This window comes from Leuciscus leuciscus, assembly GCF_965113295.1.
Source record: "Leuciscus leuciscus genome assembly, chromosome: 2".
NCBI lineage: Eukaryota > Metazoa > Chordata > Actinopteri > Cypriniformes > Leuciscidae > Leuciscus > Leuciscus leuciscus.
The window spans coordinates 64,322,524-64,339,523 of record NC_138726.1 but is presented as its reverse complement, the minus strand read 5'-3'; the positions used below and the strand labels follow the sequence as shown (position 1 = coordinate 64,339,523).

The 17,000-nt window shown below is 40.5% G+C and overlaps 1 protein-coding gene across 3 annotated transcripts in view; it reads left to right on the top strand.

Annotated features, from left to right (window-relative positions):
• Positions 1–16,449, top strand: part of slc12a6 (solute carrier family 12 member 6) — a 44,543-nt gene extending 28,094 nt beyond the window's left edge. For all 3 annotated transcript variants that reach the window (XM_082161572.1, XM_082161570.1, XM_082161571.1), the window contains exons 15-25: positions 656–754; positions 832–951; positions 1,557–1,661; positions 2,816–2,984; positions 3,625–3,820; positions 6,084–6,253; positions 6,555–6,686; positions 7,504–7,611; positions 12,991–13,217; positions 14,698–14,831; positions 15,024–16,449. In XM_082161572.1, the coding sequence (XP_082017698.1) occupies positions 656–754; positions 832–951; positions 1,557–1,661; positions 2,816–2,984; positions 3,625–3,820; positions 6,084–6,253; positions 6,555–6,686; positions 7,504–7,611; positions 12,991–13,217; positions 14,698–14,831; positions 15,024–15,115 (1,552 nt within the window). In that variant the 3' untranslated portion in view covers positions 15,116–16,449. The remainder of the gene's footprint in view (positions 1–655; positions 755–831; positions 952–1,556; positions 1,662–2,815; positions 2,985–3,624; positions 3,821–6,083; positions 6,254–6,554; positions 6,687–7,503; positions 7,612–12,990; positions 13,218–14,697; positions 14,832–15,023) is intronic.
• Positions 16,450–17,000: the final 551 nt, after the last annotated feature.

Here is a 17,000-nt window from a genome sequence, read left to right as displayed (position 1 = left end):
AGCGCCACCTACTGTGCAAATTTGCACTCGCGTTTATGCTAATAATGTTTAAGGGCTAGAAACAAACTGTTTTCCTCTGATTTGGCTCCAGTCAATTCGATTGCACCCTATTATTATTATTATTATTCATGAAAACTGAACCAGATCATCTTCAGACAAAAAGTTATGGAATTCAAGTTTGTTCGTCAAACTGTTCTCAATTAACGTATGAACGAATTCGACGAAGAGCGCGCCAAAATGAACTTGAGGCTATATCTCTGCAACGCTTTAATGTATTCTGATCAAACTTGGTGTGTGTTATGACAACCATGACCTGAGGCTGCCTGCACAGTTTTGGCACAGCGCCACCTAGTGGTCAGGAGATACGAAAATAGCTATTTTTGCGTATAACTACTGAACGGTTTGGCCATAAATCACGAAACTGGTCTCTTTAGATTCGGTGAAACATTCCGAGTTGAATGATACCCAATTTCCCCATATCGGCCATTTTGGGTGTCGGCCATTTTGAATTTTGCCGTAAAATGGTTTTACTAACGAATTTGTGTATCGTTACGAAACTTGGTATGTGTCTTCAACACAATGCCCTGATGGTACTCAAAGTAATATTGTAATATATTGTAATTATTTGTCATTGATTTGATGTGTGTGTCGGCAGGTTTTTCCTGATGTGTTATCTGTTCGTGAACCTGGCCTGCGCTCTGCAGACGCTGCTCAGAACGCCCAACTGGAGACCGCGATTCTCATACTACCACTGGTGCGACACACACACACTCATGTCATCATACACACACTCCGCAGGCATCTGCTGATGTCATTTCCTGTCGCCCTCAGGACGTTGTCGTTTCTAGGGATGGTGATCTGTCTGGCTCTCATGTTCATATCGTCATGGTACTACGCTATTGTTGCCATGGTGATAGCCGGAATGATCTACAAATACATCGAGTACCACGGGTACGTGAGTGTGTTTGTGAGTGTGAGAGTGTGAGAGTGTGTGTGTGAGTGTGTGGTTGTGATTGTCTGAGTGTGAGTGTGTTTTTGGGAGTGTGCAAGAGTGTGTGTGTGTGTGTGTGTGAGTGTGTGGTTGTGAGGTTGTGATTGTGTGAGTGTGAGTGTGAGTGTGTGTGTTTGTGTGAGCGTGAGTGTATGTGTGTGAGTGTGTGGTTGTGATTGTCTGAGTGTGATTGTCTGAGTGTGAGTGTGTGTGTGTGTGTGTGTGTGTGTGTGTGTGTGTGTGTGTGTGTGTGTGTGTGTGTGTGTGTGTGTGTGAAACCGCAGGGAGTCTTAGATCTCCTCTTGACTTGACAACAGCCAGTTTATAAGAACTAATAAAGTTTGGGGAAATGATTTGTTAATCGCAGTAAAATCTCTGACTCTGTTCCCAAACCTAGATAACTGATGTGTTCACTGACCTTTAGCATCAAGATGTGTGTGTGTGTGTGTGTGTGTGTGTGTGATTGTGTGTGTGTGTGTGTGTGTGTGTGTGTGTGTGTGTGTGTGTGTGTGTGTGTGATTGTGTGTGTGTGTGTGTGTGTGATTGTGATTGTGTGTGTGTTCAGAGCAGAGAAAGAGTGGGGCGACGGCATCAGAGGTCTGTCTCTCAGCGCGGCTCGCTTCGCTCTGCTCCGGCTCGAGGAAGGACCGCCACACACCAAAAACTGGAGGTACACACACACACACACACAGATACACACACAGATACATTTTGTTGGATATTTCAACCAATAATTCCACATAAAGCCACAGTAGGACTGTTGAGCAACAGATAGTGGTGCTTCATTACTGAATGAATCTGCGTTTTGAACAAATCAGTGACTCATTCAGTGACTCATAAAGACAGTTTAAAGAATGATTCAGTGACTCATAAAGACAGTTTAAAGAATGATTCAGTGACTCATAAAGAGACTCATTTTTTTTTATTTAGGCATAAGCAGATACAGGGTTTAACAGTTCATGTTCCGAGAGCCTATCGTGATCTGCAGCTACTCAGGATGATTAAAGAATGATTCAGTGACTCATAAAGACAGTTTAAAGAATGATTCAGTGACTCATAAAGACAGTTTAAAGAATGATTCAGTGACTCATAAAGACAGTTTAAAGAATGATTCAGTGACTCATAAAGACAGTTTAAAGAATGATTCAGTGACTCATAAAGACAGTTTAAAGAATGATTCAGTGACTCATAAAGCCAGTTTAAAGAGTGATTCAGTGACTCATAAAGCCAGTTTAAAGAGTGATTCAATGACTCATAAAGACAGTTTAAAGAGTGATTCAATGACTCATAAAGACAGTTTAAAGAGTGATTCAGTGACTCATAAAGACAGTTTAAAGAGTGATTCAATGACTCATAAAGACAGTTTAAAGAGTGATTCAATGACTCATAAAGACAGTTTAAAGAGTGATTCAGTGACTCATAAAGACAGTTTAAAGAGTGATTCAATGACTCATAAAGACAGTTTAAAGAGTGATTCAGTGACTCATAAAGACAGTTTAAAGAGTGATTCAATGACTCATAAAGACAGTTTAAAGAGTGATTCAGTGACTCATAAAGACAGTTTAAAGAGTGATTCAATGACTCATAAAGACAGTTTAAAGAGTGATTCAGTGACTCATAAAGACAGTTTAAAGAGTGATTCAATGACTCATAAAGACAGTTTAAAGAGTGATTCAATGACTCATAAAGACAGACACGTGCAGAATTCAGCATAATGGCGGATGCTATATCATAAATATGCATTTTAATGGTGTGAAATGAGACGTCCTGAAACTAAATGAACATGTTTCCCTCATGATATGTGTGTCTGTGTGTCTGGCTCAGGCCGCAGCTGCTGGTGTTGCTGAAGCTCGATGAAGACGCTCACGTCAAATCTCCACGTCTGCTGACGTTCGCGTCTCAGCTGAAAGCAGGGAAAGGCCTGACCATCGTGGGAACCGTCATCCCGGGGAACTTCCTGCAGACCTACGGCGAGGCTCTGGCGGCGGAGCAGGTTTGTTCACGGGAACATATGTGAACGAATCTCACAGAGGACCTATACTGCTTTTTCCCACTGTTTCTGAACTCCTGAAACGCCTCCATTGTATCTTGAGTTTCTTCTGGGAACGAACACGTCACAATAGTGCTCATTATAATAATTCATATGCAGAATAAAGGGGCAGGGCCTGGTTGAGTTAGTTAGTAGTGTGTTAAACTGGCGGTTATGGTAAGGGGCGGGACATTTCCCAAACACACTCGAAGTGCTCGACCAATCACAACACACTGCTCCAGCCGACCAATCAGAGCACAGTGTGCTTTTCAGAGGGAGGGGCTTCATAGAGACAGGAAGTAAACAGAGCGTTGCTGACAGACTGGGAAGAGAGGAGCCGCAACAATGGAGAATATGAGGAAAATAATCAACATTCAAGCAGGAAAACCTGTTCTAGGAGAGCCTGAAACACAAGACTGATCTTTATCCTGTGTTTGGGGTTGTGTGACCCAAATTAATTGACATTAAATTTACTACATTGATACATGTATATGTACATTTCTGAAATGCATAACTTAGACAGTCGCCTCTGCTTTGAAATGATGTGTGTTGTGAAACTATTCCAGGAGTCCCTCTTCCTGAAGCGTCTCTCTGTTCCTCTCAGACTCTCCGGCATCTGATGGAGAAGGAGCGAGTCAAGGGGTTCGTCCACTGCATCGTGGCCCAGAAGCCCCGCGAGGGCATCAGTCACATGATCCAGTCCAGCGGGTTGGGTGGCATGAGGCACAACACTGTGGTCATGGGCTGGCCACTCGCCTGGAGGCAGAGCGAAGACCCGCAGAGCTGGAAGACCTTCATCAGTGAGTGTGTTCCCATCACACCTGTACACGCCTCGGGAACTTACATTTCTGCTCATCAAGCCTGCATTTATTTGATCAAAAATACAGGAAAAAAAAGTAATATTGTGATATATTATTAAAATGTAAAATAATTGGTTTTCAATTTATTATACTTTAAATGATCATTTATTTCTGTGATGCAAAGCTGAATTTTCAGGATCATTACTCCAGTCTATCACATGATCCTTTAGAAATCCTTTAGGCTTTTCAGTGCGATCGAGCCGTCGATCTTGCGGATTATCTGCATGTAAACCGGAGCCACTGAGTTGTTAAACAAACATAAAGACACTATAAAAATAGTTCCACAGCGCTTTATATAATACAGAAGCAGCTTCAATGTAATAACCAGTGAAATAACAGTGTTAATGTGGCAAAGTTCCTCAGTCATGAGGAAGGGAGGGAGTCTGGCTGGACTTCCAGCATGTGCGACCAAACCCCTACAGATGATCCAGAATGCTGCAGCTCGTCTTGTCTTCAACGAGCCCAAGAGGGCCCACGTCACTCCTCTGTTCATCTCTCTGCACTGGCTACCTCTCGCTGCTCGCATCAAGTTCAAGGCACTGACGCTTGCTTACAGAACTATCACAGGCTCAGCTCCCTCCTACTTTCACTCACTCCTACGAGTCTACATCCCTACCAGACACCTACGATCGGTCAACGAGCGACGTCTCGTGGTTCCATCACAGAAAGCCACAAAATCACTTTCCAGAACATTCTCATTTACAGTTCCATGCTGGTGGAACGCTCTCCCCACCCTCATCCGGAATGCAGAATCCCTGACAACATTCAAAAAACAGCTGAAAACCCATCTCTTCCGTGAGCACTTAACCTTATAAAAAAAAAAAAAAAAAAAAAAATAATCCTTTCCCTTTGAAACATCACTTATCAGGCTTATGCTACTCTGAATAATACCAGAACTTCGTATTTTGAGCACTTCCTGCGTTGTTGTTGCTTTTGCCTCTTTATGATGACTCGCTGAACTTAGTCCTAATTTGTAAGTCGCTTTGGATAAGGGCGTCTGCTAAATGACTAAATGTAAATGTAAATGTAACTAATTTGACTACATTTCTGCTGTCATTCAGGGGCTGTTTACACCTGGCCACTTCATGTGTTTTCTCAGATCGGAGAGCTATCTGATTGATCAAAACGACTCCATTTACACCTGGTCACATAAATGTGTTTTTGCTAAACGGATTTAAACCCGATCTTCAATTCTCGCGCTATATGCAGATTTAATGGAGTTCACGTCACCGAAAGCAACAGATATGAGCTGCATTTTATAGATCATCAGCTAAAATTTCAAAATCAAAGACCGCAATAAGAGAGAGCAGTAACAGCCCTGGTAAGATCATTTCGTTTCTTTACTTTTAATGATGATGATTGTGTGTTAAGCGTCTGCGACTGACTTTCACTTTGATTTGCGATAGTTTGCACGTTGTCTTGATGAATCGATGCTCATCTTCTCATCTGCGGTGATGCGTGTAGCAGTAGCGTCGTCATATCTGGCTATCTAGCCTATAACACGCTCTCACACGTTTATTTTTTAGCATTTTTGGGAGGAGTACAATTTACACACCGGTATGTGGTTTCAACAACCAGATGCATTTACACTTGTCCAGTGTCGTCTGGAATGCGTCTCAGATCTCCTCCTGAAGTGGTTTGAGGGATCGGATTCAAATCCGTCTCGAATGCGTTTCGGAGGACATAACACCTGGTCTCTTCACGATCAGAGAGCTATCCCATCTGAGAAAACACATGAAGTGGCCAGGTGTACACAGCCCCTCAGTGTCAGTGCCATTACATCATTAATATTACTGAACTGTAATTATTCATTCTTACCATTTAGACTGTTAAATCAACTGATTTGTGTAAATGTAATGGCACAGATATTATTTATATATCTATAATAATTGATATATATAATTGTTGTCTGATTATAGTTGTGTGACACATTTTATTTCAAGTAACAAAAATATATTTTAAATGGTTTTAATTAACAAAATTGACCCTGTTTTCTGCTGACAAAGCAAATCCACTGATGAGATTGATACGGTGAAACTCACGCCATCGTATCTGTTCGCATCACTGTGATCAAGAGCTGAGATATGATAATGACCAATCACAGCAGAGCAGCTCTCAGAGAGGCGGGGCTTAGAGAGACTGAGTCTTTATGGAAGCGTTTTGTGAGGGAGTTCTCTCAGTCTCTCTCTCTCTCCTGGTTTAGACACGGTGCGCGTCACCACGACGGCTCATCTGGCTCTACTGGTGCCCAAGAACATCTCTCTGTTCCCGAGCAACAGCGAGCCGTGCACCGAGGGCTTCATCGACGTGTGGTGGATCGTGCATGACGGAGGGATGCTGATGCTTCTGCCATTCCTGCTCAGACAACACAAGGTGTGTGTGTGTTTCTATATATATCCTGTTTTACAATACCATGACTACACACTCTCAGACACACACCCTCACACAACTGCATAGGGAGAATAAACCAAATAAGAATAAGTCATCACTTCAATAAACAGAGTACCCTTAACTAAAAGCTAAATGAAGAACTTCCCTTTGAATGAAGTGGATTTTGGCAGATTTTTGTTCCAGTTTAATCATAAAGTCAGTTAATTTTGGTCAGTTTCACAGAAAACAAGACTTCATGTTCATGTGATGTTGAATGTGGAGTAAATGCAGATGTTTGTGTCAGGTGTGGCGTAAGTGCTCCATGCGCATCTTCACCGTGGCTCAGATGGAGGACAACTCCATCCAGATGAAGAAGGACCTGGCCACGTTCCTGTACCACCTGCGCATCGACGCCTATGTGGAGGTCGTGGAGATGGTGAGCGCTTCTGCTGCACTCTCACAGGTTCACACATGACATGCTCTGCGAACGTGTGCTTGTTACACATGTAGTTACTGTAGTAATAACAGTAAATTATGCATAATTACAGGCAAATAACCTAAAGCAAACCCCAATTCTAACTCTAACCCTGTAGTAAGTACATGTAGTTATGTATTAATACTCAGTTCATAAATGCACTGTAACACGGACACCTTAAAATAAAGTGTAACATATTTTAAATGGATAATGTTGGTATTTTGATTACATAAACTCTCTGCCGAACGTCACAGGAATTGACAATTGGAATCAATTTTCGATTCCCAACGCTAAGTGTCTTTATACACATTATTATCGTACCAATAAAATCCAAGTTTGTATGTATTAAAGTCTCCCTGTAGGTCAGTAATTGTATCCCTTAAAACTCATCTTTAATCACTCAGCTCAGAGATCCACTGGTTGACGATCACACGTTGATCTGATTGGTTACAAGGTAGTTTGTGACGTCAGAAACACCAGCGATTTCAAAGCGTGTGTTTGAGACTGTCTTTGGTTCACTGCAGTTTTAAGGAGGAAATACTCAGCAATGCTGTCAACTTATGAATTTACACATGATTTGTCTTAAAGCAGATTAATAACACCACATAATAGACACATAAACTACATTAAAACCTGGATTCACACATTTTAAATATATTAGTACATAAACCAATTTCAAAACATGTACATATTGAATAAAACCTGTTTTGTAGTTGAAAATGTCAGCATGTTATAATGTGAGATTTTTGCGAGTCAAAGGTCGTTGTGTGTCTTTCAGCACGACAGTGACATCAGCGCGTACACGTACGAGAGGACTCTGATGATGGAGCAGAGATCGCAGATGCTTCGGCAGATGCGTCTCTCCAAGTCGGACCGAGAGAGAGAGGTGAGCGAAGAGTGTGTGTGTGTGTGTGTGTGTGTGTGTGTGTGTTCATATGAAATGCTCACTTCATCTGCTCATGTGACCTTTCACCTGGACTCGATGTGAAGAGAGTTCGCTGGAGCTTTGATGACGTGAGTTCAAGCTTTCGTTCAGCTCTAGTGAGCTTCAGACGTAGCCTGTGTTTGAAGGTTAGAGGAAGAGTGTGTGTTCGTGTGTAGTCGGGGTGTGCGATATATATCGTGATTGCTTTTTAACAATGTGCGATCTGACATTATCGAGTATGTCATGCACTTCACTAAAACACACCTGGAGAGCGCACACATACACTGCGCATCGAGCACTGCGTAACTTACTCTATTAAAATGCATTTATAATGCCCTCAATATTCAAGATAAAGGGCAGAAATACGTCTCTATATCTTTTATATGTATATCATTTAATGTAGTTAATCAATATCACATGAAGAGTGCCGTCTTTCTCCAGATATCGGCACGATTACAAGCGTGATTTGTTGATTTTATGCAACAGGTCAATAAAAAAGAAGTTAATATTAAGTGACTTACATTTTAGACACAATATTGTCCATTTCGCCATCGAGACAAAGATCCAGGACTGTTTCACGTCTCTGAGCGACACTCAGCAGTGTCTCCTTACTGAATGAACGAGTCAGTTGAATGAATGATTCAATGACTCACTCAATCACTCACTCATTAACAGTGACTTGTTGAATGATTCAATGACTCACTCACTCACTCATTAACAGTGACTTGTTGAATGATTCAATGACTCACTCACTCACTCATTAACAGTGACTTGTTGAATGATTCAATGACTCACTCACTCACTCACTCACTCATTAACAGTGACTTGTTGAATGATTCAATGACTCACTCACTCACTCATTAACAGTGACTTGTTGAATGATTCAATGACTCACTCACTCATTAACAGTGACTTGTTGAATGATTCAATGACTCACTCACTCACTCACTCATTAACAGTGACTTGTTGAATGATTCAATGACTCACTCACTCACTCATTAACAGTGACTTGTTGAATGATTCAATGACTCACTCACTCATTAACAGTGACTTGTTGAATGATTCAATGACTCACTCACTCACTCACTCACTCATTAACAGTGACTTGTTGAATGATTCAATGACTCACTCACTCACTCACTCACTCACTCACTCACTCACTCATTAACAGTGACTTGTTGAATGATTCAATGACTCACTCATTCACTCACTCATTAACAGTGACTTGTTGAATGATTCAATGACTCACTCACTCACTCACTCACTCATTAACAGTGACTTGTTGAATGATTCAATGACTCACTCACTCACTCACTCACTCATTAACAGTGACTTGTTGAATGATTCAATGACTCACTCACTCACTCACTCACTCATTAACAGTGACTTGTTGAATGATTCAATGACTCACTCATTCACTCACTCATTAACAGTGACTTGTTGAATGATTCAATGACTCACTCACTCACTCATTAACAGTGACTTGTTGAATGATTCAATGACTCACTCACTCATTAACAGTGACTTGTTGAATGATTCAATGACTCACTCACTCACTCACTCACTCATTAACAGTGACTTGTTGAATGATTCAATGACTCACTCACTCACTCATTAACAGTGACTTGTTGAATGATTCAATGACTCACTCACTCATTAACAGTGACTTGTTGAATGATTCAATGACTCACTCACTCACTCACTCACTCACTCATTAACAGTGACTTGTTGAATGATTCAATGACTCATTCATTAAGACATTGAAATGCTTGGTTCCTACCGTTTGAATGAATCGGCTGAAACTCAATGAAAATAGCTCACTTTCTTGAGTATGGCATCATGGGATAGTCAATTCAAGGCACCTTTATTAATATAGTGATTTTTACAATACAGATTGTTTCAAAGCAGCTTTTACAGAGATACAGTGATAGTAAAGTGTCGATCGCATGAACACTTCAGAAGTAGTACGTGATCTGCTACTTTTTGCCCGATGAATACTGTGAATTCGGACATAATTCATATGAGCTGCATGAAACATTCTGTGTAAATTCATTAAAGCCGTATGATATTGCCCACGATTTGACACAAAATATGATGCGTACATTTAAATAGGTAAAAAATCTCTTTATCACGGTAAAAATACCCATAAAATGATTAATCTAATTATCGTTGTCGATAAAATCCCAGAAAATATCAAGAAATATGGATATTTTTTTTGTCAGTATCGCACACCCGTAGTGTGTCTCATGTTTTGTCTGCTTGTAGGTTTCACTGTCCCTCGACCCCTAGAAAGACAGCAGTAGACACAGAACCCTAGAAAGACAGCAGTAGACACAGAACCCTAGAAAGACAGCAGTAGACGCAGAACCCTAGAAAGACAGCAGTAGACACAGAACCCTAGAAAGACAGCAGACGCAGAACCCTAGAAAGACAGCAGTAGACGCAGAACCCTAGAAAGGTAGATGCAGAACCCTAGAAAGACAGCAGACACAGAACCCTAGAAAGACAGCAGTAGACACAGAACCCTAGAAAGACAGCAGACGCAGAACCCTAGAAAGACAGCAGTAGACGCAGAACCCTAGAAAGACAGCAGTAGACGCAGAACCCTAGAAAGGCAGACGCAGAACCCTAGAAAGACAGCAGACGCAGAACCCTAGAAAGGTAGACGCAGAACCCTAGAAAGACAGTAGTAGATGCAGAACCCTAGAAAGGTAGACGCAGAACCCTAGAAAGACAGCAGTAGACGCAGAACCCTAGAAAGACAACAGCAGACGCAGAACCCCAGAAAGACAGCAGCAGACGCAGAACCCCAGAAAGACAGCAGCAGACGCAGAACCCCAGAAAGACAGCAGCAGACGCAGAACCCCAGAAAGACAGCAGCAGACGCAGAACCCCAGAAAGACAGCAGTAGACGCAGAACCCCAGAAAGACAGCAGTAGATGCAGAACCCCAGAAAGACAGATCCCTGAAAGACAGCAGCAGACGCAGACCCCCAGAAAGACAGCAGCAGACGCAGAACCCCAGAAAGACAGCAGTAGATGCAGAACCCCAGAAAGACAGCAGCAGACGCAGAACCCTAGAAAGACAGCAGCAGACGCAGAACACCAGAAAGACAGCAGCAGACGCAGAAACCCAGAAAGACAGCAGCAGACGCAGAACCCTAGAAAGACAGCAGCAGACGCAGAACACCAGAAAGACAGCAGCAGACGCAGAACCCCAAAAAGACAGCAGCAGACGCAGAACCCCAGAAAGACAGCAGCAGACGCAGAACCCCAGAAAGACAGCAGCAGACGCAGAACCCCAGAAAGACAGCAGCAGACGCAGAACCCCAGAAAGACAGCAGCAGACGCAGAACCCCAGAAAGACAGCAGTAGACGCAGAACCCTAGAAAGACAGCAGTAGACGCAGAACCCCAGAAAGACAGCAGCAGTCGCAGAAACCCAGAAAGACAGCAGCAGACGCAGAACCCTAGAAAGACAGCAGTTGACGCAGAACCCCAGAAAGACAGCAGCAGTCGCAGAAACCCAGAAAGACAGCAGCAGACGCAGAACCCTAGAAAGACAGCAGCAGACGCAGAACCCTAAAAAGACAGCAGTAGACGCAGAACCCCAGAAAGACAGCAAGACAGCAGCAGTCGCAGAAACCCAGAAAGACAGCAGCAGACGCAGAACCCTAGAAAGACAGCAGTTGACGCAGAACCCCAGAAAGACAGCAGCAGTCGCAGAAACCCAGAAAGACGCAGAACCCTAGAAAGACAGCAGCAGACGCAGAACCCTAAAAAGACAGCAGTAGACGCAGAACCCCAGAAAGACAGCAGTAGACGCAGAACCCCAGAAAGACAGCAGTAGACGCAGAACCCCAGAAAGACAGCAGCAGACGCAGAACCCTAGAAAGACAGCAGTAGACGCAGAACCCTAGAAAGACAGCAGTAGACGCAGAACCCCAGAAAGACAGCAGCAGTCGCAGAAACCCAGAAAGACAGCAGCAGACGCAGAACCCTAGAAAGACAGCAGTTGACGCAGAACCCCAGAAAGACAGCAGCAGTCGCAGAAACCCAGAAAGACAGCAGCAGACGCAGAACCCTAGAAAGACAGCAGCAGACGCAGAACCCTAAAAAGACAGCAGTAGACGCAGAACCCCAGAAAGACAGCAGCAGTCGCAGAAACCCAGAAAGACAGCAGCAGACGCAGAACCCTAGAAAGACAGCAGTTGACGCAGAACCCCAGAAAGACAGCAGCAGTCGCAGAAACCCAGAAAGACAGCAGTAGACGCAGAACCCCAGAAAGACAGCAGCAGACGCAGAACCCTAGAAAGACAGCAGTAGACGCAGAACCCTAGAAAGACAGCAGTAGACGCAGAACCCCAGAAAGACAGCAGCAGTCGCAGAAACCCAGAAAGACAGCAGCAGACGCAGAACCCTAGAAAGACAGCAGTTGACGCAGAACCCCAGAAAGACAGCAGCAGTCGCAGAAACCCAGAAAGACAGCAGCAGACGCAGAACCCTAGAAAGACAGCAGCAGACGCAGAACCCTAAAAAGACAGCAGTAGACGCAGAACCCCAGAAAGACAGCAGTAGACGCAGAACCCCAGAAAGACAGCAGTAGACGCAGAACCCCAGAAAGACAGCAGCAGACGCAGAACCCCAGAAAGACAGCAGCAGACGCAGAACCCCAGAAAGACAGCAGCAGACGCAGAACCCTAGAAAGACAGCAGCAGACGCAGAACCCTAAAAAGACAGCAGTAGACGCAGAACCCCAGAAAGACAGCAGTAGACGCAGAACCCCAGAAAGACAGCAGTAGACGCAGAAACCCAGAAAGACAGCAGTAGACGCAGAACCCCAGAAAGACAGCAGTAGACGCAGAACCCCAGAAAGACAGCAGCAGACGCAGAACCCCAGAAAGACAGCAGCAGACGCAGAACCCTAGAAAGACAGCAGTAGACGCAGAACCCTAGAAAGACAGCAGCAGACGCAGAACCCTAGAAAGACAGCAGTATAGCAGTAGAGACAGAACCTGCCACAGATAATGAGGGTTATTATTATAGTTATCTGAAGCTAAAACTATAAATAAATCAAAATTTTTGCTTTCATTTTCATTTTCTTTGCTTTCGATTTTTTTTGTCGTATTTGATTCCAACAAAACCATATTTCGCTGGTTTTGTCCAGTCTTGAAACCCTTCAACGGTTTTCAGTGTTTTTCACAGACGTGTATCAGTATATCGGACCCGTGCAGCTCTTAAAGTGACAGCAGCCTAATACTCCTATAACATTGATAGAGTGTGTGAAGTGTGAGTGTGTTCTGAAGCGTGTGTGTGTGTGTGTGTGTGTGTGTGTGTGTCAGGCACAGCTGGTGAAGGACAGGAACTCAATGCTACGTCTGACGAGCATCGGCTCTGACGAGGACGACGACACCGACGGGCCGGAGAAGAGCTCGGACCACCGGCGGGTCCACATGACCTGGACCAAAGACCGAGCCCTGCAGCTACTCAGCAACACACACACACACACACACACGGCCTCGTGCTGCAGCACACCGGAGGGCTTCAGGGACATGCTGAACATACGCCCGTGAGACACACACACACACACACACACACACACACACACTCGCTCAGGGTCTCAGACTGATACAGTGGTGCTGGAAAACTTTCTGTTTTTTAGGGTGCAAATAATACTATGATTAAATGCGCAGAAAAATACCACACATTTTTTTTTTTTATTATATTGCACCTCTTTAAATTACTGTTAAAATGCTTTATGCTGTAATTTTAATGTTACTTGTTAAAGTATTTTATTTATTAAAATATTTATTTAGATTTTATTACTTTTATATCAAATATTAAAATTATAAATATATTGGATTTAATAAAAAATATTTTATTTTTTTAATGTTTATTTTAATTGTATTACTATTATTATCAGTATATTTATAATGATTACAATAGTAATTACAATTACAGTTATAAATAATTACAAATAATAGTATGTTTTAATTATATAATGTTATAATAATTTCTGTTAAAATGCTTTATGCTGTTATTTTAATGTTTATTGTTATAATATTTATATTATTAAAATGACAAATATTACATTATATTATAATTATTATTTACAAGTATATTTTAATATTATTTATGTTCATAATGTCTATGATACAATTATATTATTTGCAGTTGCAGTAATAAATATTGTACTTATTATAATTATAATATATTATTTACATTTACGTTTATTCATTTAGATTAGCGGATGCTTTTATCCAATGCGACTTGCAAACAATACATCTTAAATATAATAGTAAACATATATATGTGACATATGTGTGTGAATATGTATAGTAAAGAATTCAATAGATTTTTATATATTTATAACATTTAAATATTTATGATTTTAATATTTAACTTTATATTTGCATATTTCTAATAATAATAATAATTTGTATTATTAAAATGGCAAATGTTATAATTATATATATTATAATGTAATATTTAAATATTTATGTAAATGTATTATATTATATGAATAAATATTTTTATAATTTTCAATATTTTTATATATTTAATAAATTAAAATATTTAATTGTATAATAGCATATTTATAATAATAATTAGTGTTATTAAATTGCAATGTTAATTTTTATATATAAACTATTTAAATATGTATTTTATTAATTATTATAATTTATTAATAAATATTATAATTATAATAATATTTGCATTTATTCCTTTGGCACACTTTTATCCAAAGTGACTTAAATATAATAGTAAAATAGAAAAAAGAAAAAATTGTAATAGTAAATATTACAATTATAAATATATTATATTTAATAAAAAATATTTGTATTTATTTATTTCAATATTTTTGTTTAATTGGATTGCTATTATATCAAATATTATTTGTATTCATTTAGATTTTTATTATTTAAATTGTATTTCTACTATATCAGCATATTTATAATAATTACTATAATTACAAAATAATATTGTTTTATTATTATATCACGTTATATTGAATATTTAAGTGTAATTAATGTGCATATTTCTGGCAGAGATCAGTCTAATGTTCGGCGGATGCACACGGCTGTGAAACTCAACGAGGTGATCGTCAACAAGTCCCATGATGCTCGGCTGGTGCTGCTCAACATGCCCGGGCCGCCCAGGAACACGGACGGGGACGAGAACTGTATCCTTATGTCCTCTATCATATCATAACTCTACACATATATCATATCCGTGGTCAGTCGTGGGTCGTTAAATGTACAATTAACTAAAGTTAGCCGCTAGCTAACACCAACTCGCTTTGCTAATCTCACACACTAATGAGCTGTGTCCTGCTGTTCATCTCTCCTGATGCTCCTTGACTCCGCTCCCTCAGACATGGAGTTCCTGGAAGTGTTGACGGAGGGACTCGAGCGAGTCCTGCTGGTGCGCGGAGGAGGAAGTGAGGTCATCACCATCTACTCCTGAGAGCCAATCACACGGCGGCGAGAGGGATGCGTCCGTCTTAGTCTGCTCGATCACCGACGAGAATCTGCCAGCCTGCGCCGTAATAATCATAATCATAATAATAATCATCATTCGACTTTAGTTTCTGCGCCGCCACAACCGTATGACGACATGCAGCAATATCTGTGCTCACATATGATGTCATGGAACCAGGTGCATGTGACGGACCAATCGCGCGACTGACTCAGGGCCGAAGCGTTTGATACTGGACCTAGTGTGTGTGTGTGTGTGTGTGTGAGAGCAGGAGTTCAGTGATGAAACACAGAAAGAGCTTGTTTTCATGCGGCAGATGTTCCAGAAGTGCAGCGTAACGCATCATAGCGCTGATGCGGGCGATGACTGACAGAAGTATGATGTGTCTAAATGACTCGTTCTGCTGTTTGAAAGCAGCCGTTGTGTGTGTGTCACGCGGAGGATAGGCCACGCTAGGAGAGCACAAGGGGGATTTACACTGGAAGTGACCATCGTCTGTGGAACGCCAAACCTGACATCATCATACATATACATTTCGACATTAATAAATGCATAAATAAATAAATGAAAAAAACGTGGAAAAAAATTTAATTTTACGTAAATAAGGAAATAATTTTTTCTTTTATTTTTATTTTATTTTTATTTTTTTACATTTCTTCGTTTATTTATGTATTTGTTATTATGTCAGGTTTGGCATGCCATAATTGTCATGTGGATTTGGGCTGATTTACACTGGAAGTGACGATCGTCTGTGGAACGCCAAACCTGACATCATCATAAATATACATTTCGACATTTGAGATTTGAGATATATTTTTCTCATGGACACGAGTTCAATGTAGACATAAATAAATGTGGAAATAAATAAATGAAAAAAAATGTGGGAAAAAATTAATTTTAACGTAAATAAGGAAAAAGTATAAATAAGGAATATTTTTTTGTTTGTTTTTTACATTTCTTGTTTATTAATGTATTTGTTATTATGTGAGGTCTGGCGTTCCATAACTGTCATGTGACCCTGCTCTGCTCAGCTGGTGTTCGTCCCGCATGGAGATCATCGTAGCAATACTCACTGTTCTGTCCCGAGGATCCGGGTGTTTAACACCGTGGCTCCGGCTTTACATCCCTGCAGTGATCCTGCTTCTGTCCCGCTTTATTTGTGGAGGGTTATGCATTCTTCTTTTTTAACTTTTTATCATGAGTTGCTGATATGTTTGTGTGCAGGGATGGTGAACCTGTGTGTCAGTCCTCAAGTGTTCTCTGCTGTTTTACTCACGTTAATAATAATAAAACCAGTTACACGTCTCTTTTAAATATGCAAACTCTGTGTTTGTGGTGAATCTGCCGCCTGTGAATCTGCTGACTCCTTTATTCATGTGGACACATTTTGAAATTCATATGGACAAATAATGTTTCTGATAAATATGGAATAAATGATTAAAAACAGAACTATATTAATCTTACAAATATGATTCCCTCTACCTTGTTGTTGTTAGTGAAATATCTAACAAAATATCAAATAATTTGAGTTTAAATATCCCTCATTCTTTATTAACGGGGTCAGTATTATATTTTATTAAATTTTATTATAATTTGTTATATTAAATTTAAATTAATTTTAATTTGAGATTTTTTTTTTAAATATCCAATAACAATGAAATAATTCTAATTCATTTTTTATAAGGCATAATTTTTTTATTTAACCCTCTTAAAAAATGTGCATTTTTATCATTTTTTTATTAAATGTTTTTACTATATTTTAGTCCGATAATACTCTTTTATTTAATATTTTGTATTTTCAGGGGTTGTTTATGGTACTAAATTACCATTACCACTCTATAGTAATTCATTTAATAATTATGCAGTAGTTGTA